At 40.3% G+C, this 20,704-nt stretch overlaps 1 protein-coding gene across 3 annotated transcripts; it reads left to right on the forward strand.

Moving 5' to 3' along the window:
* Positions 1-1,239: 1,239 nt before the first annotated feature.
* On the forward strand, positions 1,240-17,591 carry nasp (nuclear autoantigenic sperm protein (histone-binding)). 3 transcript variants are annotated; one of them, XM_078407954.1, is made up of 13 exons: positions 1,240-1,549; positions 7,094-7,204; positions 7,570-7,650; positions 8,061-8,188; positions 9,141-9,725; positions 10,425-10,483; positions 10,564-10,640; positions 10,776-10,849; positions 10,947-11,135; positions 12,642-12,832; positions 14,360-14,440; positions 16,366-16,503; positions 17,450-17,591. In XM_078407954.1, the coding sequence occupies exons 1-13, from the start codon at positions 1,482-1,484 to the stop codon at positions 17,504-17,506; spliced, it is 1,839 nt and encodes a 612-aa protein (XP_078264080.1). In that variant the 5' UTR covers positions 1,240-1,481; the 3' UTR covers positions 17,507-17,591. The 3 variants fall into 3 exon arrangements, with proteins under 3 accessions (XP_078264080.1, XP_078264078.1, XP_078264079.1); XM_078407952.1 differs by lacking the exon at positions 9,141-9,725 and having other exon boundaries at positions 1,289-1,549; XM_078407953.1 differs by lacking the exon at positions 9,141-9,725 and having other exon boundaries at positions 1,289-1,549; positions 16,378-16,503.
* The last annotated feature ends 3,113 nt before the right edge of the window (positions 17,592-20,704 follow it).

The following is a 20,704-nucleotide window of genomic DNA, read 5'->3' on the forward strand; positions in this document are numbered from 1 at the left end:
GACAGCTGCTGTGGAGAGGAGACGGTCGCCCACCTCTTTGCAGAGTGTGGATTTGCCAAGAGAGTCTGGAGAGGTTTGCAGGGGATCCCTGTCACGATTTATTCCGAGCAGCTCCATCAGAGGACTCTGTGATCTACGAACTGTTCCCAGGGACACATTCAGACTGACATTGAGTGCTGCTGGAAGGTCATCAACTCGGTGAAAGATGCTCTTTGGTCTGCCCGAACTTTGTTGACCTCCCAGCGGAACGAGCTGTCCGTCGGGGAATGTTGCCGACTGGCCCGCTGCAGGATTACGTGCTGAGGGACGCACTGAAGCTCGGTGCAGCCAACGCCAAGGCTCTGTGGGGGAGGACCAGAGTCTAGGGTCCTTCCGCTGCTGGACATGGGGGGGGGGGGGCAGGGTGTGGGGGAGAGATGCCCCTCCAAATAAGGGAAGGGATTCTGTATCTGTATTGAATGTATAACCTCCGAGAATGCCAGATGGAGTTTTGAAAAGAAAATGTTTTGTAAATATTTATTACTGGAATAAAGTACTTTTTGATTTTTTAAAAATGGTCTCTATACATATGAAAATGGTTTTTATGAAGTTAAACGACATGGTCATCAATGCTTCTTACGATATCCACATCTTTCACCTCCATGTACAACAAAATATTGTAAAAGTACTCAAATCTGAAAATATCCAGATTAGGCAGTAACTATGAGGAAAAATGTTTTCAACTTTTCAAGACTGTGACTGCTCCTATCAGTAGGTGCTGCTCCTGAATATTTCCAGCATTTCTAAAATGTCCATTTATGCCATCATTCTAAAGGATATGTATTTATTTCTGAAGAAGGGGTCTCGACCCAAAACGTCACCCATTCCTTCTCTCCCGAGATGCTGCCTGACCTGCTGAGTTACTCAACCATTTTGTGAATAAATGTATTTATTTCGCTTTTGATCCATATTTCCCGTGTCTGCAATTTTACTTTGCTCCTCGGCTCTACTTTAACTTGTTTCTACTTACTCATGTATAAAACATTTCTAGTCGTGTTATTATTTTACGTGGCAGCAATTGTTTTCCCCTCACCCACTTCCATGCACGTAGATAGATCTACACGTTCGCCATCATTACTGCAACCCTGTTACACAAAAGCAGCGTGATTACGCTGAGGCCAATTAGCGCGTCGCTCTTGCTTTCAACTCCAACAATCTGTTTAAGTGCCCAAATAAATGCGTTTCGGTTAAATTTCCCGCCAGTTGCGCCGAGGTTAAAGGTTGACGGAAGTGATGCGCAGAGGGGGTAAATAAAAAGCGGGAACAAGAAGCCTGTTTTTTTCGCTGCCATATTTTAAACCGAGCTGCTTGGGGAACTAGTGCAAATATTAGGAGTCGTTTGTCGGTTCCGCGTTTTTATTTATCTCGCTCGGCCTCTGCGGATAATTTATTTCTAATCTGTAGCTGGAAAGTAAATACGATCCTTGAAAGGAGCGCTTGAAATGGCGGATCAGGAACCGAGTGCTTCCACGTCGAGCATGGCGGGCGGCGGCGGCGGCGGCGGCGAGGGGTGAGTGATGCGGGGAGAGGGAGCAGCAAGTCGCCGCTGCTCTGCTCCGTGCATGTGTGCGCGCTCCCCCCACTGCGTCCCGCGCCGCCGCCGCCGCCTTCCAATCCCTTGTCTCTTGCTACAATTTAGAACGAGCCCGGAGAAACAACTGCAACTGCAGCGAATGTAGCGCTTCTACTCTCTTGATAAAGACACGGAAATGCTGGATTAACTCGGCGGGACAGGCAGCAAGCATCTCTGGGAGAGAAGGAATGGGTGACGTTTCGGGTCAAGACCCTTCTTCAGCGATGTTGCCTGTCCCGCTGGGTTACTCCGGTATTTTGTGTCTATCTTCGGTGCAAAACAACATCTGCAGCAGTTCCTTCCAACACATTGCTTCTGCTCTTTTGCCGCATTGGACGTCCCCACTTTACTGTGCCTGTCCCTCGTCTTGCTTCGTTAGGCTATGTTGTTTACAAAACACTCTTCCTGTCTGATCTCTTAAATTAAGATGTGTATTGGCTTTGCAGAAGTTTGTTTCGGGCAATCTATGTTGAGTCTTCCAAACACTAATCTTGATCGAAGGAATTGTTAGCCCGTCAGGTTTGAAAGTTTGTTTTTGTACAGGCTGCCGGGAAACTGGCAGCAGAGCACGCTGTAAGTTCGGTTGGTTGCCTCTGAGTGACAGTATTGTCGTTTCTGACCCGTCACGTCGTGAAATGCATTTAAGCTTGGAACAGCACCCTCATTGTATATCCACAGGGATTTGTGGCTTTGCAGTTTTGTCATTGCTACTACAATGGGAGTGGGTAGCGATTACACTTTTGATCACAATGTCCCAATATTATTGTACTTGAACCAGAATACAGTTGCCTGCAAAAATGTTTCCACATTATTGCAGCTTTGGTACTTGAGGTTGCACAGGGATATGTTTGCCTGATATATATATATATATATATATATATATATATATATATATATATATATATATATATATATGTAATATGTGTGTGTATATTCTCTAGGTTATTGGCTTGAGGACCACATGAATTTTAGAACCTGATATGCAAACCCATCTTATGCTTCCTGCTTCACTGTTGATGAAGAATTATAATTTAGGGTGTTTACAACATTTTAATTGGGGTCAACTGCTGTTTAATGCAAGGGCAAACAAATGTGATTCATGGGATGTGGCTTGGACATATGAATGCCAGCTTTTGCTTTCACTTGGTTAAGCCAGACAAATGGCAGGAGTAGTGTTGGGCATTGAGGCATTAATTTATACTCTGTTCTGGATTGTCCTCAGAAAGTGATGGCCAAATGGAAAACTAAATGACCTGAATCATAGACATTAATGGCACTAAAGGGAGGCCAATCATGTCTGCGCCTGTCCCAAATTGAAAGGTCTGTTCATTGTCTTTGACTGGCTCTGGCTTTGTTTTTCAGATGTCATAGTTTTAGTCCAAAGATGAACAAAAGAACTGAATCCCATTGATACTTGATAACGGCAAGGTGACATTTTTTGAAGTACAGCATCAAGAAGCCTAGATAAAGGTCTGCTTTCAGAATATTGCCTCCCATTCCAGGAATCTTTGTGTGGGTCAGTGGGCAAACTCCCCTGCCCCAAAAAATCAGTACAGGGAGGCCAACATTTATTGAACAAGTTTTATTTGCGGAACTAGGCCTTTATAACGTTCTGCACATTTATATTATCCCCTGAGAATCTTCCTTTCCAAAGGAAAAATCCCAGCCTAGCCAGTATTGTCTCATGACTATAATTTTCTAAACCTGGTGACATCCAATCTTTGCATCTTTTTGGCCTTTTCATTTTTTCAATTGTGTGGCTAGAACTGTAGGCAGCAGTTGTTACCATAGAAAAAAAATCTCCAGGAGGGGGAAGTTGTGTAGCTTCCTTCAGGTATAGCCAGAGGTAATAGTGAATCATGACATTTGGGCGGTTACATGGAGCAGCTGCTGTCATTTCCCACCAGTGGTCTGCATTCATCTTGCTGGCCAGAATGGGGCCAAAGGTGGGTCTTGACCCAAAATCTCACCTATTCCTTTTCTTCAGAGCTGCTGTCTTACCCTCTGAGTTACTCTAGCTTTTTGTGTCTATCTTTGGTTTAAACCAGCATCTGTAGTTCCTTCCTATGCAACTCTGAGCCCTTTGTCAGGTACAGTGGTCCCTGGCACAGCAGCAGGCAGCCTGGTGAGATGTCCACTAACGTGTGGGGGTACGGACATGAGTATTTGGGCCATAGAAGAAAGAGTTCTTTTGAACCAGTACTCTAGTGGCAGCACAGTAGTGCAGCTGATAGTGTTGCTGTCTTTCAGCACTGAAAACGCAGGTATGGTCCTGACCGTGGGAGCGATCTGTTTGGAGTTTACATGTTCTCCCTGTGACTGCGTTTCTTTCGGGTGCTCTGGTTTCCTCCCATATCCTAAAGATATGTGGGTTGGTAGTTAATTGAACTTTGTAAATTGCCAAGAATGAGTAGGGAGTGGATGAGAGAGTGCAATAATATAGAACTCAAGTGAATGGGTGATCAATTATCTATTTCCTGCAGTCTAGAAAGTTTCAAATGTGACCTATGTGAAAAGGAATGATAAAATTGAGAACCTGTTCACCTTATTGTTAGAGGGAAAATGCTAAAACTATCATGAACAATGTCATAAAGCACCTTAACAAGATTGATCAGAATCTGTACGGATTTGAAAAGAAAATTGTGATTGACCAATCAAGGTTCTTTTGTGTTGTCTAGTAGAATAGATAAGGAGTAATCAGTTGATTGGGTGCATTTTGGATTTTCATATGCATTTTATAACAACCGATACAGGACAGTCAACAAGCCATGGAGTTGAGGCTAATTTACTGATGTGGATTGGTAATTGGTTATTGAACAAAGAATAGTAGGAATAAATATCTTCAGGTAGGCAGTCTGGCACTAGTTGAGTTACTGCAGGGAGTGTGCTTAGGCCCCCAGGTGTTTACAATGTACTTTGCTGATTTGGCAGAGGGATGAATATTCAAGTTTGCTGCTAGTACAAAACTCAGAGTAGGACTTTCAAGGCAAGTCAAGCTGGGCGAGTAGAAAACAATGCAAAATTGTTCACTGGACCACAAAACAGAAGTGGAGTATTTTCTAAATGAAGTGGATAATGTTGCTATTTGGAGACATGGGTGACCTAACACATTGCAGAAAGCCTGCTGTAGCAAACAGTTACGAAGGCAAATGTTGACCTTGTTATGGGCCATTCTTAGTCACGTGTGTGAAAAATTATGGAATACAATACAATACAATACAATATATCTTTATTGTCATTGTACCATGGGGTACAATGAGATTGGGAATGCGCCTCCCATACGATGCAATAATTTAAGTAATTTAGACAACAGCAACCCAACGAAACAAATGTAACAGTTTTAGACAGGGTAAAGTGCAAGTTGATCTATGTGTTGTGACCATCCGGCTCAGCAGGACCGGTTCATAGCAGCTATGGCCCTGGGGATGAAGCTGTTCCTGAGTGGAGGTGCGGGCGTAGAAGGCCTTGTATCGTCTGCCCGATGGAAGGAGTTCGAACAGACTGTTGCAGGGGTGTGAAGAGTCTTTGTGGATGCTGGTGGCTTTTCTGAGGCATCGTGTGTTGTAGATGCACTCCAAGTCTGGTAGCTGTGTTCCGATGGCCCTCTGAGCTCTATGGACTACCCACTGTAGAGCTTTCCTATCTGCCTCCGTGCAGCTGAGGTACCACACAGGGATGCCATGCGTTAGGATGCTCTCTATGGTGCAGCGGTAGAAGGTCGTCAGCAGCTGTTGGGGTAGACCAGACTTTTTCAGTGTTCTTAAGTAGAACAGTCGTTGTTGTGCCTTCTTGACCAGCGCAGCAGTGTTATTGGACCATGTGAGTGCCCAGAAACTTGAAGCTGGACACACTCTCCACACTGTCCCCGTTGATAGAGATCGGGGCATATTCCCCGTTATGTGACCTACGGAAGTTGATGATCAGCTCCTTGGTCTTAGTGGTATTTAGGGACAGGTTGTTATCCGAGCACCAGTCCGCCAGGTTCTGCACCTCCGCTCTGGCCTCACATGGTTACACATCTGACCAGTCATATTTGACCTCTGACCCTAAACAAACATTGTTAGCATGACATTAAAAATTCACTTAATAAACTTCGACATATGTAAGTCATATATACAGTACAAACAACATACCTGTAATGCTTTCAGAATTAAAAGAGATGTATTTCACAGCTTTTCACTTTTCTGGTCACATACGTGACTGAGACTGGCTCCGTTATACATTTGCTCATGATATACTTGTAGAATCTCTTTGGATTATTTTTTGCTTTATCTGCCAAAACTGTCCCATGTCCTCTTTTTGTCCTCCAGATTTCCCTTGTGTAAAGTCTGATTCTGTCAAAATTACATCAAACCAATGCACAATGTCATGGCTGAACTTGGGTTGTACTGTGTATATTAACACAAAGATATGGCAAGACTGAACTGAGTTTAAAAGGCATTGAATTGGAATTGGTTTGCCCAACGTTGTAGCCTCTTCTGCTACTGTTGACAACAAATTCTGTTCAAATCTAGTTGCTCTAAATATGTCCATTTTGTTTTGATGTTTGGCAGAGTCATCTCCTTGGTAAATGTCTAATTTCTGCAGCAAATACAGCACTTGTGTGCCTTGGGATTAAATATCTAGGCATTTGTTACTAGGTGAATTTATGCTGCATCATTGTGGGTTCCTCTAATAGACAGTGGTAACCAATACCTGATCAAACGGAATAGAATATTGAACAAGTGTTGAACTATGTTCAAAATAGTCTGGAGTCGTAATAATACAGTTTTACACTTCACTTCCTTTGGTCATCTAGCAACCTTTTTGTCTCCATTTCACCTTGTGCTTTTGTCACTATCTCCACCTATCTGACAATGACCAGCATCCACCTATTACTTGCCAGATTTTCTCATACTCCAGCTCTCTTAACCAGCTTTCTGCTGCTTATTCCATTAGTCCAAAGAAGGGTCCTGACCAAAATGTCTGTCCATTTCCCTCCACAGATGCTGCCTGACATGCTGAGTTCCTTCAGCAGTTTGTTTTGTGTTCAAAATAATCTTGGCTTAATTTGGAAACTGATCGTGATTGCTATCTTTTATAAAGCTTATTTCTGTTTTTAAAGTAAATAATCATGGTTTAAACCTACTGGACATGGGTGACACCAGTGGGTGACATCAGTTGCAGCTTGGAGAGCTACTGCCTCACCATGTTGGAGACCCAGATCCACCCTGACCTCAGCTGACTGAATTTACAAGTTCTCTTTGTGATGGCGTGTTTCCTGCCAAAGACCTGCAGAGTTGTGGGTTAATTGACCTCTGCAGATTGTGTATCGGGAGTGAATGCAGAAGTGGGATAACATAACTAGTGTGAATGAATGATCAATGGTCAGTGTAGATTCAGTAAGCTGAAGGGCCTGTTACCATGGTTTATCTTTCAATCTATCAAGTAGCAAAGCTCTGGCAAGAACTATTTGCTGAAGTAATACCCCTGATTTTATAGAACTGATGTTGGTGTGGAACCTATGAAGTTACTTGGAGCTGGCAAAAGACACATGGTAATGGAAGACTTTGCAGCAGCTGTCAATGCCTTTCAAGATGCATGCAGGCTATTGTAAGTATATTGTGGCATTTTGCAGATATTGTGAAGTTTAAATGAAATGCTTCATTGGTGTTCCTGAAGACTTCATTTGGGGGGTTTGCTACCCAGACGGGCAATTTTCTGGATTATTGGTTTTAATTTTCTTTTGAACAGTGTGATAGCAGATTATTGGAATTTTAATTTAGCAGGTTGAAAGATGTGTTTGAGTATTTGCAGAGCCGGTTTGTTTAAAATGGAAGGTTTGATTTCAAAGGATAATTAATGTTATGATCTAAAAGCACAAGCTGACTTTTTCTCGTTAAAATGTTCATTTAGACTTGTGGATCAATTTGTGATGAAAGTGATCTTGGTTTTTCCTTTATATAATACAAAAATAGGAGTACGACACATGGAGAAGTAGCTGATCAATGTGGAGAAGCCTACTTTTGTTATGGAAAAGCTCTTCTGGAGTTAGCAAGGTTGGTTGACAAATGTGATTGTAGATTTAACCAAAGAAAGGGTTCATTTAAATTCTCATAAAACTTGTAGCCAATTAAAATATATTGTCTTTACTCCATGATTTGCCTGTTTAAAATTTTCATCTGTTTTTTCTGACACTAATTTGTACAATCTAGTCCTGTCTTTTGTCCACCTAACCATTTTAGCTTAGACACGGTCTATTTTTCAGTTTCAAAGAGCTTACTACCAGAAGATAATAAGCAGAAAGTTTGAATCTGAACTAAATTATTTGCTTGCTCAAAACAGGAGCAACTCTTTGGATTCCTTTAATATGGAAGCATGATTGTTACAGTAGGTCATTGTAGTGTTGTCACTTGGTCCATAAAGCTTGGTATGTAGAGATTTGAAAGGATTTGATCATCTCTTGCAGAATGGAGAGGGGTGTGCTTGGCAATGCCCTTCAAGGGGTTCCTGGTGAAGATGTTGATGATGACGATGATGATGAAGAAACGGCAACAGCTGAAGGCCCCAAAATAGAAAGTGCGGCGAACATGGATGGTGAGTAACTGCTACTTTTGTAACAAATTAGGTTGCTTACAGGTAGCTTCAGATTGGTACTTGACCCAGCTTTCTCTGCTCGTTCTATTGAGACCTCCAGATAGTTGACAGCACAATTTGAGTTGCAATGTTTGCTTTTTTCCTTTGGAACAGCTGAATTAAGATAATGAGGGGCATATTTTTATCAATTAAATATTGAATGACTGGTGTATTTTGGACAAAAAATAATTTCCTTGGGCTTTTCACATAATCAAATGTAGATTAACCCACATACTATAAATTTTCTGTACTTGTATAATCAAAGTACATTTCAATGGCTTTTAAAGTAAAATTCAGTTTTTAAAAAGAGCGTGTAGGAAGAAACTGCAGATGCTGGTTTAAACCGAAGATGGACACAAAAAAACTGGAGTAACTCGGGAACAGGTAGCATCTCTAGAGAGACGGAATGGGTGATGTTTCAGGTCGAGGCCCATCTTCAGATGGGATACACTCAATTTGTGGTCGGTTTGCTTTAAACTGAAACAATGGGGCAATTGGCCATTAAAATGGTAATGGAATTATGGGAATATTTTCAGATTTTTGCAAGAGATAATGTAGAACTCCATATCTTTGTTCTTTTCCCTATCGTTGCTAAATTGTATTTGGAATTAAGACACTTGGTATGATAAGTTTAACATTGCATTGATTTGGATTTAGAATTAAAGTTTTGACTTAATTTCTGTTAGATGAACCCGTGCAAAAATGGAGATGGAATTGCTGAGATTGATTACCTATGTCTCCCTTAATGTCTATAATAACCTACTGACAAATCTTTAAACCTTTCATTCTACATAGGTTTTCCCTATTTTATGCAACTTTTCAATTGTAGCAATATTTTTTATCAAAACTACTTTGCATCATTATTACCTGCATTGGGAACTCCAATTTTGTATTTTTCCCTTGATATGTATAGAAAAAGAGAGGGAGGAATTGAGGGATCAGGTGTATGCAGCATTGGCTGAAGAAAATAGGCCAACAGAAACCAAGATACCAACTGAAAATGTGTCTCATGATCAGGATGTAGTCCATGAAGAAACGAGTCCAGAGAAAACTAAAGTCAACTCTCCTGCAGTAGAGTCCTGTGCAGATGTAAGTGAAAAGAGGATGGAAACAGAATCATTAGGTGATTGTGATGAAGATGGTAAAAATGAACCAATGGATGTAGAAGATTCCCATCAGAAGAGTGGTGATGGTGCCAAAAAGGATGTGAAAAAAATCCTGGAGGATAAAACCATTACTGGTGAAGAGGTTATTGTACCAGAAGAGGATGAGAATGCTACTGCTGATGCATCACTGGAAAGTGTTGGTAAAATTGAGCAGGAAGGAAAAATATCTCTTCCCTTGCAAAAAGACATCGAGGATGATCAGTACAAATCTGAGAAACCAGCAGAAGCGAACCTAATAGATGCTGACAGTGAAGAAAAAGTCTCAGTTGAGAAGATTGATGGTGAACACGGTGGAAACGCAGGCTGCGAGGAACCAATAGAAGAGGGTGAAGGTATAATCTAGAGGACAAAGTCTGATTAACAATTTGCAATTAAATTGGCACAGAACTTCATAAATGCCTGTCTTGTGGCCACTTAAAGGGTGCAGGTATCCAAATGTTCTAAGCATTTGATACATTGTCGACTTGCACTTCACTATGAAAAGCATGGCGGAAAGTGTTTTTAAACTTTTACTATTCACTTGGTTTAAAACTGGTTTCATGGGATTTGCAAACTTTGGCACCAATCACTGGTAATATTACCGCAGGTATTAGTTTTTCCATTTAAAAAACATTTTGCATAATGCATTGAATCATGATGGAAAAGGGCAATACCAAGTGGCTTCAACTAAACATTAATGCAAATTTTAAATGAATTAAAGGCGAAAGATCAATTGTGAAGTAATGCAAGATTTCAATTTCTGGGGACATTTGCTGAATGGGTTGCATGGTTAAGTACCACAATTATACAAAACTGGAGTGGATTCAGAATTGGTCAGTAATATTTCCAGAGACTGGTGTGGTGCAGGGCACTAACAAATATGGTATTTGGCACTTCGTACTTGGACAAAAATTATGGGTGATAAACAAAGTGTGGTTATCATTACATTCAATGTGCACTGTGGAGGACTTGTGTCTAACCAGCAATACACAATGCCAATTTCTATTAGCAGCAACATTTTAGATCCACATCCTAACTCTGTAAAATTCCAGGTGCCTGTGCAGCTGATACTAGTGAAGCTGAAGATGAGAATGAAGACAGTGTGGAAAAAGTAAGTTTGATGCCCTATCTTCAAACACCAACTAAGATTTTAATCTAGCATTTTTCTAGTAAGCCAACTGTTTATTGCAGGATGGTGAAAGTGAAGAGGTTGATAACCTACAGTTGGCCTGGGAAATGCTTGAATTGGCAAAAGTCATCTTCAAAAGGTAAATTTTCAATATTTAGTACAGCATTGAAATTTAAAATTTCTTATTTTAAATGGGAATTGAATACTTGAGTTGGTCAAGTCAGTTCTATCCTGTAATCTACATGATTGGATTTTGGTTTGTTCAAATCTTTAGACAAGAAGCCAAAGAAATACAACTCTGTGCAGCACAGGCTTATCTCAAACTGGGTGAAGTGGGAATAGAATCTGGTAAGTTGTTGAACATTTCAAATGCAACCTTACTGATTGTGGGGTTTATTATGTATTGTTTTGGATAAAACAAGTAACTGATCTTTTTCTATTTCAGAGAACTATATACAGGCCATTGAGGATTTTAATGAGTGTCTGAACATTCAGCAAAAACACCTTGATCCACATAACCGGCTACTAGCAGAGACCCATTACCAACTAGGGCTGGCATACAGTTTTGATGATCAGTATGATTCCTCTCTCAAACACTTCAAACAGTCTTTCAGTGTTATAGAGAAAAGATTGGGTGAGGATATTAACATTTTGTTGAAACTAATCCTGTTGTCAAAGGCAGGTGAGATTTGAATGTCATTCTGTATGGATTACTGTGTTGCTACCTTGGTGAGGTGAATGCAAGGCACTGGCTGCCACTTGTTTGGAATGAGATTTGAACACTGTTGACATCTTGATTTATCAGAATAATAGGAATGAATTTTGTGGAAAGATAAACTGAAAATTAGATTATGATTCAATTGTTCTATAATTTGAATTTGCGATGTTGTTTGAAAATTATATTAAGTGGGAAATGGGATTGACTTGCTGTTTTAAAGATTTTTTTTTGGTGTGAATCGTCTTATCACCTTGTCCAGATACCTTATCCAAACTTGACTGACATTGTTTAAATTTGAAGGTTAGTTACTGTGAAAGAAAATATGAAGTATTAAGGAATATTTGAAGTTTGATCCAGGAAGATTCTTGAGCCTTCAACTTTGAACAATATAGGCATGCAGAGTGTTTGACAGACAAAAGAATAATAGATCCAAGGATGGGTGTAATTTGCATGATCCTGCTTTATTGCCTGGTTTGGAATAGTGTTCCAAGTTCACTGAATATAAAATAGATAAAGGGTAGGAATGGAAAATCTGAATGGTAAAAAGTGAGGCAAATTGCAGATATCTTGATATCTTTGCATACAAGTCAAAGTTGTACATTGTGATTGAGGAAAGGCAAATAGTCCAATCAAAGATTAGGCAAATTTTGTAAGTGTCAGTTCTGGTTTGGTTTGAAGATGCAGCAAGTAAAACGGGCCCCTTAGTCCACACTGACCATTGATGTTCACATTAATTTTTGTCACACTTTCTCATATATTTCCTACATTTATGGAAATTTTAGATGCCAATTAACCTACAAACTTGTACATCTTTGGGATGGGAGAAACCAGAGCACTCGGAGGTAAATCACATGTCACAAGGAGTTTATAAACTCCACACAGACTCTGCCAGAACACGAGTATATTCAGTTTTGGTTTGTTGTATGCCTTCTGGATGCAAGATGGGTACATTGGATGTTTAGGGATGAAATTGCCCTGTTGAGAGTTTGAACAGGATTTTTAATTCAGAATTGCGGTGACAGGTAATTGAGGCAGAAAATTGAAGTGTTAACATGTTGAATGTGGAGACTTTTGCCATTGCTAGCATCTATAACTGGGTCATGGTGTCTAGCGGGCCTACCATCTAAGCTTAATTTCTTTGCTCGCTGTATTGTGGATGGTGGGTGTTGAGTGCTCAGATTTCTGGTTGGGGAAATGCACTGAGGCATATAACAACAGGCTGAAAAGCAGAGTTACTGCCTGACCTGAGTTATTCCAGCACTTTGTGTCCTTTGGGACAGAAAGATTGAGTTGGTGTGAAGTTTTGGCCTTGCTCGTAGGGGGCATAATATTGGTCCATTTTGAATGATTAATTTATAGCTATCAACCATTCAAACTTTGAGAAGTTCTATTGACTCAAGATTTTTTACTCTATATCTGCAGCTATGTTAATGGAAAGGATTGAAAAAGCAGAAGAGAAGGGGAAATCTCCAGCAAAAGATAATGATGCAGTTTCTGAAGATAAACAAGAAATTGAAGAACTTAAAGAGCTGTTGCCAGAAATAAAGGCAAAAATTGAGGATGCAGAAGAATCCAAGGATGGAAAAGCAACCAAAGTGTTTCAAGAAACTTTGGTCAGTATATGTTCATTAACTAATAGGGCCTTCAAGATTGCGAGTTTGATGATTTGAGGCTTTTCAGAGGCTTGCCCTTCAGATTAAATGTTCCAGTGGGAATGTGGGTGTTGCAAGTGTCACAAGCCAATTAAGTTTTTATTCAAAGATGAGCATATTTGGTAACAAGATTATCCAGAGTGCAGGGACTAGCTTGTATTCCAATTGGTCTGTGACCTTTGCACTTCAATCTTCTCTCATTCTGTTTTCTTCCTAAAGCAAATCTTGCTTTTCTTGATCAACTTGTACTTATCTGTGCTTGTAAGCATCTGAACTATTTGTTTCACTCATTTTCCATTATTGTATTTGGTACTCTGGTATTACAGCCCAATTCTGGATTCTCTCAAATTGAAAATGTGTTAATTTTCTACCTTTGTATTTGAACAATCTAAGGACACGGAACAATCTGCAGGATCTTATTTTGGTCAAAAAAACATTGCTGCCATCTTTATAGTTGGCGACCAAACTCTACATGGTTCTTGGATGTGTTCTCTGCATAAGAATCCTAGTCTCCATAAAGTGGCCACACAAGTGGACTGATGCAGCGAACTTTAATTCAGGGCATTGAGCACAAAAGTCAGGCAGTTGTGTTGTAGCTGTACAAAACTTTGATTAAGCTGTATTTAGAATATGTATGCAGTTCTGGTTACCTCATTATAGGAAGCATATGGAGGCATTGGAGAAGGTGCTGAGGAGGTTAATCTGGATGTTTCCTGGATTAGAGGGTATTGGCTTAAATAAGGTTGGACAAACTTTAGGTTTTTATGGAGCGTCTGAGGCTGTAGGTGGTCATTTTTTTCCCCCAGGGTGGAAATGTCTTTAAAGTGAGAGGAAAAGTTTAAAAGACTTTTTTGTGTGATAGGTGTCTGTAATGTGCTGCTAGAGGATGCAATCCATCATCAAAACAACACAACATTCAACAAGCATCTAGACATGTTAACAGGGCACAGAGACCTGGATAATGTACAGTTTAGGCATAGTTGGCACTAACATGGACTCCAGGGCCTGTTGCTTTGCTCTACATTTAAACAACTATTTATTACTTTGCCAGGTAATCCTTGCATTGCAATTTGCAACACCATGTGCATTTTTTTAAAACCATTTTGCCCATGTCCCAGCAGTACTTTGATTTCATACTCTGCTTTTTGTATCTAAAGTGTAGTTTTTTATACTATTTGCTCAAATTTTAGATGTATTTCATTTTCTCTTGACTATACCTTGGTTCACTATTTTAGTTTAGAACACTTGCTTTCATAAGAGAAGAGATAAGAATAGAATTAGGTCATTCGGCCCATCGAGTCTACTCTGCCATTCAGTCATGGCTGATCTCCCTCCTAACCCCATTCTCCTGTCTTCTCCCCTTAACTTCTGACACCTGCTTTTTGAAGACAAAACAGTGCTATAGCATCTAAACTTTATAACTGATCGTCACTAGAAATGTGCAATGCTTTAGGTGGGTTCTGTTATTAATTGCCTGAATGTTTGTAGGTACAGACTGGAAAAACAGATGAAACTCCTGCCTCAAGCTCAAGTTCTGTATCTAACATCTCTCATTTAGTAAGGAAAAAGGTAAGTTTATTCTTTGAACTAGTCTGTTTGGATTTGTGGTGACTTTGCTGTGCCTTGTTTTTTTGTCACAACAGGTGTTTCTCAGTTAATGTGTCACATTTTATATGAACTGGAAACTAACTCAATTATATGAGACTTAGAGCTGGGTCAGTTCAGCCAGATTGCTGGGTTTATCAGTTAAATATTCACTAATTAGTTTTCAAATGTTCTTCAGGAGGGTTTGTCAGTGAGTATGGGGGAGGGGTGTAGTTTCTTGCCATTTTAAAAAAAGCAGCTCTTTGGCCTTTAAAATACATTTGTCTATTTTATGTGAGGCTAATAAGTTTAAGATTCTGATTCCATTTGAACTGTATCAAGTCGGGATCTTTGCTCAACGTTTGGCAGGGAAGAGTCATTCGTTCTGAGGTAAGCCAAGAGTTCCTTCAGTTTCATAAAGGTGGCTTTGAAGTCTTGACTTTTCTGTCTGAGGCAGCTGGTTAGTAGGATAAAACGGAATTGTTGCTGGTACTTAGATGATTGGATGGTTCCGATTTGCATTGATACATAAACAATAGGCGCAGGAGTAGGCCTTTCGGCCCCTCGAGCCAGCACCACCATTCAATGTGATCATGGCTGATCATCCACAATCGGTACCCTGTTCCTGCCTTTCCCCATATCCCTTGATTCCGCTAGTCCTAAGCTCTATCTAACTCTCTTTTGAATGCTTCCAGTGAATCGGCCTCAACTGCCTTCTGTGGCAGAGAATACCACAAATTCACAACTCTGAAAAAGATTGACTTTTCATACCTTAAGGTTTCAAGGTCAGTTTATTGTCACATGTACCAGTTAAGGTACAGTGAAATTTGAGTTACCATACAGCCATACTCAGTGAAAAGCAACAAGACACACAACCACACAGGTTAACATAAACATCGACCGCAGTGGACTCCACATTCCTCAATGTGATGGAAGGCTAATAAGTTCAGTCTTCCTCTTTGTTCTCCCACGGTCGGGGCAGTCAAACCATCTGCAGTTGGGGTGATCAAAGCCCCCGCAGCCGACGATCGAAGCCCCCGTTGGGGTGATTGAAACTCGCGCGTCGGGGCAGTTGAAACTCTCTCCGTGGCGTGGAGCTCCCGAATCGGCCTCTTCTTACCAGAGACCACGGGCTTCACGATGTCAAAGTCCACAGGCCCTGCGGTTAGAGCTTCGATCCCTGGCAAAGGGATTGCAAGCTCCGTGATGTTGAAGTCCTGCAGACTCCTGCAGCGCCGGGTCAGTCTCCAGCAGTCTCCAGCAGAGGCTGCCAACTCCACGATGTTAGGCCGCAGTGGGGACGGAGATACGATACCGGAAAAAAATCGCCTCTGTCGAGGTAAGAGATTGGAAAAAAGTTTCCTCCAACCCCACTCCCACATAAAACAAACCAAGGAACACTAAAACATACTTTTAACACATACTAAAAATAACAAAAAAGAAGGGAGGACAGGCAGATTGTTTGTGAGGCAGTCACTGTTGGTGGCGCCACCCAGGTGTTCCTCCCAATTTAACATCTTCCATAATATCAATTAGTGTATTAAATTGCTCCCAAGAAATCTTTGACAGAAGCTAACTGAATGGTAGCATGAGTAACTTTTGAAATTGTAGACCTTTTCTTGGGCGTGTATAACATCTGGAAAGCTATGGTGCTGACAAATGCAAGAAAAAAGGTTTTCATTTATTCATCTTAGAAAAACAGAAAAAATTAGTGTAGGAGTAGGCCATTCGGCCCTTCAATGACCATTCAATATGATCATTTAAAATCAGTACCCCATTCCTGCTTTTTTCCCCCATATCCCTTGATTCATTTAGCCCCAAGAGCTAAATCTAACTCTTAATCTTCAATCTCATTTTATAATATTGATGTGCATAACATGTTTAAGTAAAAAGTATTTAAAATTTTAAAGTCCTCATTACAGAGGAAACCAGAAGACAATGAGAGGGACAATAAGGACCCTAAAAAGGCCAAGCAAGAGGAGTCTTCTGTGAATGGTGGATGTGGTGATGCAGCCCACAATAGGAATGGAGTTCCTGAGAAAATGGAAGTGAGTTGTTTTGTATCCATTTGGTTTCCAAACTATCTTCCCTTTCCCTCATAAAATCCACTGAATGTAATTGAAAAGATGCCTGCTGTCCGTAAATTGATTGCCTTGCAAATTCTATCATTTTGTGATTATGATCTAATCTGAAAATTGACCATTTTCAAAACAAATATTGGCCAAGACAAAACAACTTTACTCCTGTGAAACAATGATGCACTGGGTCTTAAATTTAAGTCTTTATCTCGAAGATGGTATAGGCACAATGTGTTTTACTTGGGGGTTACGTGCTTAAAACGGCCTATAATCAAATGTAAATTAAACATATACATGACAATGGTGTCATCAGAAAATTTGAGTGCATTATTCTGAAAATTCAAGCACACAAATCAGGCTTTGGTATGAAAGGAATGTATTATTTCAAAAACACAAATCAAAATGCACATAAAATGTGAGGTGCCTGTATCTGCCTCCAGAGTAGTCAGTACTACAGTGGCAGAATTTGTAGCAGGAATGTTGATCAAAAGTACAACTGTTTTCCTACAAGCTACATAAAATATTGAAACATCATACAGTATCAGATTTTTTTTTACCAAGAAATGGGTCTTTTAAATTGTTTGTGGAATTCTGCTGGAGGATTGATAGTGCTCTTTACTAAAATGGATCTGAAAGGTGCATGTATCCTCAATTGAAAAGATCCTTGCACCCCATGGCATTTTTGTCCACATGGGTCACTTGTGTACACTGAGGAAAAGGGGAATTTTGCCTTTGATTCTCGATTAATCAATGTCATGGCAAGTACAAACTTTATATTTTAAAGTGGAAAATGGGATATGTAATAGGCAATTAGTTAGATTAGCAATAGTTTGTAAACTGATAAAACATCATGTATAGCTTGTGCAGTCTCAATCTAGTGCAAAATAGTTAACTGCTTTTTCTCTCCCTTTTTCAGTCTGAAGAAATTGCTTCCCCAAAGAAATCTGATCCAGAAGCTCAGAGTACTAGTTAATATTTAGATGGCTGTCATACTCTACCACATGATTGTTTTTGTATATAATGTATTTTTTGATTGGCTTTTTGAACTTTTGTAACATTGTGGAAAAATTCAATAAAGATGTCATTTGCAAATTTAGGTCTTGTGGTTTTTGGGTACAAACTTTTGTTTTGCTTTGAAGGTTTGAGCCATGGCCCATAATACAAGTGCAGAACATCTACTGGCACAGTATCTTTTCTGATTTTAGTAAATCAGTGATGTTACCTGTAGCATTTGTCCAGTGATATATTGGGTGGTGGAAATCCAGCAAAAAGGTCCTGGAAAACCGATACCCAACTCTAAAATTGGTAGAGGATAATGGCATTATCATGTACCTGAATTTCAGTTTGTGATCAAATGTTTCAAAATACCAACAAGCTATTTAATGCAGAATCAGAATTACCTTTATTGTCATCCAAAAAAACCCAGTCTTTTGGACGAGATTTCGTCTCCAACAGTAAGAGCAATAAAATAAGCAATTACACAATCAAACCAACACAAAAAAAAAGAGAAACATCCATCACAGTGAGTCTCCTCCAGTCACCTCCTCACTGATGGAAGGTCAGAATGTCTTTTCTCTTCCCCTGCCATCTTCTCCCGGGGTCAGGCTGTTGGAGTTGCCACGTTCCAGGCCGCGCCGGACGGTGAAAGGTCCGTGGCGGGCCGACCAAAGCCCCGCAATTCGGGGTGGGCGAAGACGCTGCCGCTGCCAGAGCTTCCGATGTCGGCCCCCACCTAGGGGGCTGCGAGCTTCCGACATCCACGCAGCCCGCGCCAAAGCCTCCAAAGGCGAGTCGCAGCCGCTCCCGCAGCCTCCGAAGGCAGCCAGCTCCGTAGATTGTGAGTCCGGTCCGTGGGCTGTGTGAACCAGAGCCCAGGTGGTCCCAGCTGGAGGCCGCCAGCTCCAGGTGTTTGGCCGATGGTAGGCCGCAGTGAGAACGGAGACACCACCCAGAAACAAAGGTTGCGTCTCCGTTCGTAAGAGACAATTTTACAGTTCCCCCCCCACACATAGTACACAACCACAAAAAACACTACATCACATCTAAACACTACAATTAAGACAAAAACAACAAAAAACACAAAAGACAAACGGACCGCAGGTAAGCCGCAGCTGCTAGGGCAGCGCTGCCATTTTTGCATATCTCAGGGTTGAATTCTAACATTGAGGCTGCAAACAATGATAATTGCAAAGGAAAACCTGAATGGCTTTCTTGGTTTTTATTTAATATTTTTTCCAAAATTGAAATTACTACCTATAAATTAGAGCTGAAATTTTGTGTATTATTTTCACTGTACAGACAATATGCTACAGCCAGAATTTTTAGCGGTTACAAATTCCAAAAGTCGCTGTGCTTGGTTAATGTGTAATTGCATTTCTCAGTGTATGTAGCCTATTGTGCATTCGAGGTATTTTAATTTTTAATTGATAAAACTCCAAGTTGCTTATTCTTAAGCACTGTTTATTCTGCTCCTTGGATTGGACATGTAGGTGTTCAGTTGTGATTTTTAAAGCTAGATCCTCTGCATAACTTCATCCCCTTGCTTACCATTAATTGGATGTCATACAGAGCCCCTGATTCATCAGTCTCTACCCCAGTAGTTATACTAGAATTTGAACTGTCCAAACCTGCTCAACCCAAATGCCTTTTACATTCAAGTACGACTGCCTCATTTTCCAAAGGATTAAAAGTAATATGTTCAAATCTTTAATCTTCTAGCTTCAGGTTTATTTTGCCTTGTGATTTAAATCCACCTTTTGGTTATCAGTTCCATTATACATGGTCATAGTTGTTGCAGATAGGTTTTGACTGCAGTTTTACCTTTCACTTCAGTTTATGAACAGTTGGAGGATTTGTCATGAAACCCCTTGCAGTGTAATTAGTTGAAAGCAGCAGAAATTGTGCAATACTATCGAATTGGTTTCTTGCTGACTTGCGCAGAAAGGATTTTGCCACTTGTTCTTGGATATGAACCGGGGACTTTGGAAAGCTTGTCTTCAACTTGACACGAGCTGTAAAATTCAAATCTGTTAGGAAGAGTATAATAGCTTGCCATGTTTATAGAACTACAATTTCCTAAAGTAAACTAACCCTGGGCAGCCAGCTTAATTGGGTATGAAACCTTCAATTATCTGATTTTTGTTTCACATGTCAGGAGGGAAAATAATTAAGGGTAATCTAACAGTTGTGGAACTGCATATTTAAAAACTTCCCGGTACTAAGGTTTTTGAGACTATTAGTTGGCTATTGGATCTCTACAGTGTACTTGTTATTCATTCACTCTCTCTTCCTATTGTCAACTTGCTAATAACCGTTGCATAAAGAATATTTGAATGGTTCTTGAATGTGGGACTCTTGGCAGCTCCACCTGTTAAGCAAGCAGATTGCTTCATTTCCCCTCCATTTTTGAGATGGACTAGAATTTTTAGGGTAGTTGATATGATAGGTGAGAAATGAAAGCACACTTGAAATTTGAGTTATGTTAAAATAAAAGCACAAAATAACTTTTGACTTGCAGAATGAATTTTGTTGAATGAAAAACAAGGAATTGCAGATTTCCGTTTACAGAAACTGCTGGAGTAACTCGAATCGGGCAGCATCGCTGATTGACTTGGATAAGTGACATTTTGGGTTGGGAACGTTCATGCGTCAGATATTGATGTCAAACAATACTATCCATTTCACTACAGTGGGAAATTATAGACAATAGGTGCAGGAGGAGGCCCTTCGAGCCAGCACCGCTATTCAATGTGATCATGGCTGATCATTCTCAATCCGTACCCCGTTCCTGCCTTCTCTCCATACCCCCTGACTCCGCTATCCTTGAGCTATATCTAGCTCTCTCTTGAATGCATTCAGAGAATTGGCCACCACTGCCTTCTGAGGAAGAGAATTCCACAGATTCACAACTCTGACTGAAATCTGACTGATGCAAAATGAGCAGAATAATAGATAATGGGTTTCTTGCGGTGTGGCAATGACACAGTAGATTTGTGATCTAAGTAATGGCAGTCCAGCTAGACTTAAGACAGTTGACAAAAACAACAACTTAAAGGTTTTAAACTAGACGCTACTGTTTTATACCCACTATGAAATGATACATGACACTTAAACTGATATTGGTCAGGAAAATAATCTGGTAGATAGTTGACCAGACATAGAGCTGGATACT

The sequence above is a fragment of the Rhinoraja longicauda genome, chromosome 11 (assembly GCF_053455715.1).
Source record: "Rhinoraja longicauda isolate Sanriku21f chromosome 11, sRhiLon1.1, whole genome shotgun sequence".
NCBI lineage: Eukaryota > Metazoa > Chordata > Chondrichthyes > Rajiformes > Arhynchobatidae > Rhinoraja > Rhinoraja longicauda.

Coding starts and splice junctions, on each gene's coding strand:
- nasp (XM_078407954.1), top strand. CDS start 1,482: ATGGCGGATCAGGAACCGAGTGCTTCCACGTCGAGCATGGCGGGCGGC. Junction 10,850..10,946: donor TGAAGTGGGAATAGAATCTG/GTAAGTTGTTGA, acceptor TTTCTATTTCAG/AGAACTATATACAGGCCATT. Junction 12,833..14,359: donor AAGTGTTTCAAGAAACTTTG/GTCAGTATATGT, acceptor GAATGTTTGTAG/GTACAGACTGGAAAAACAGA.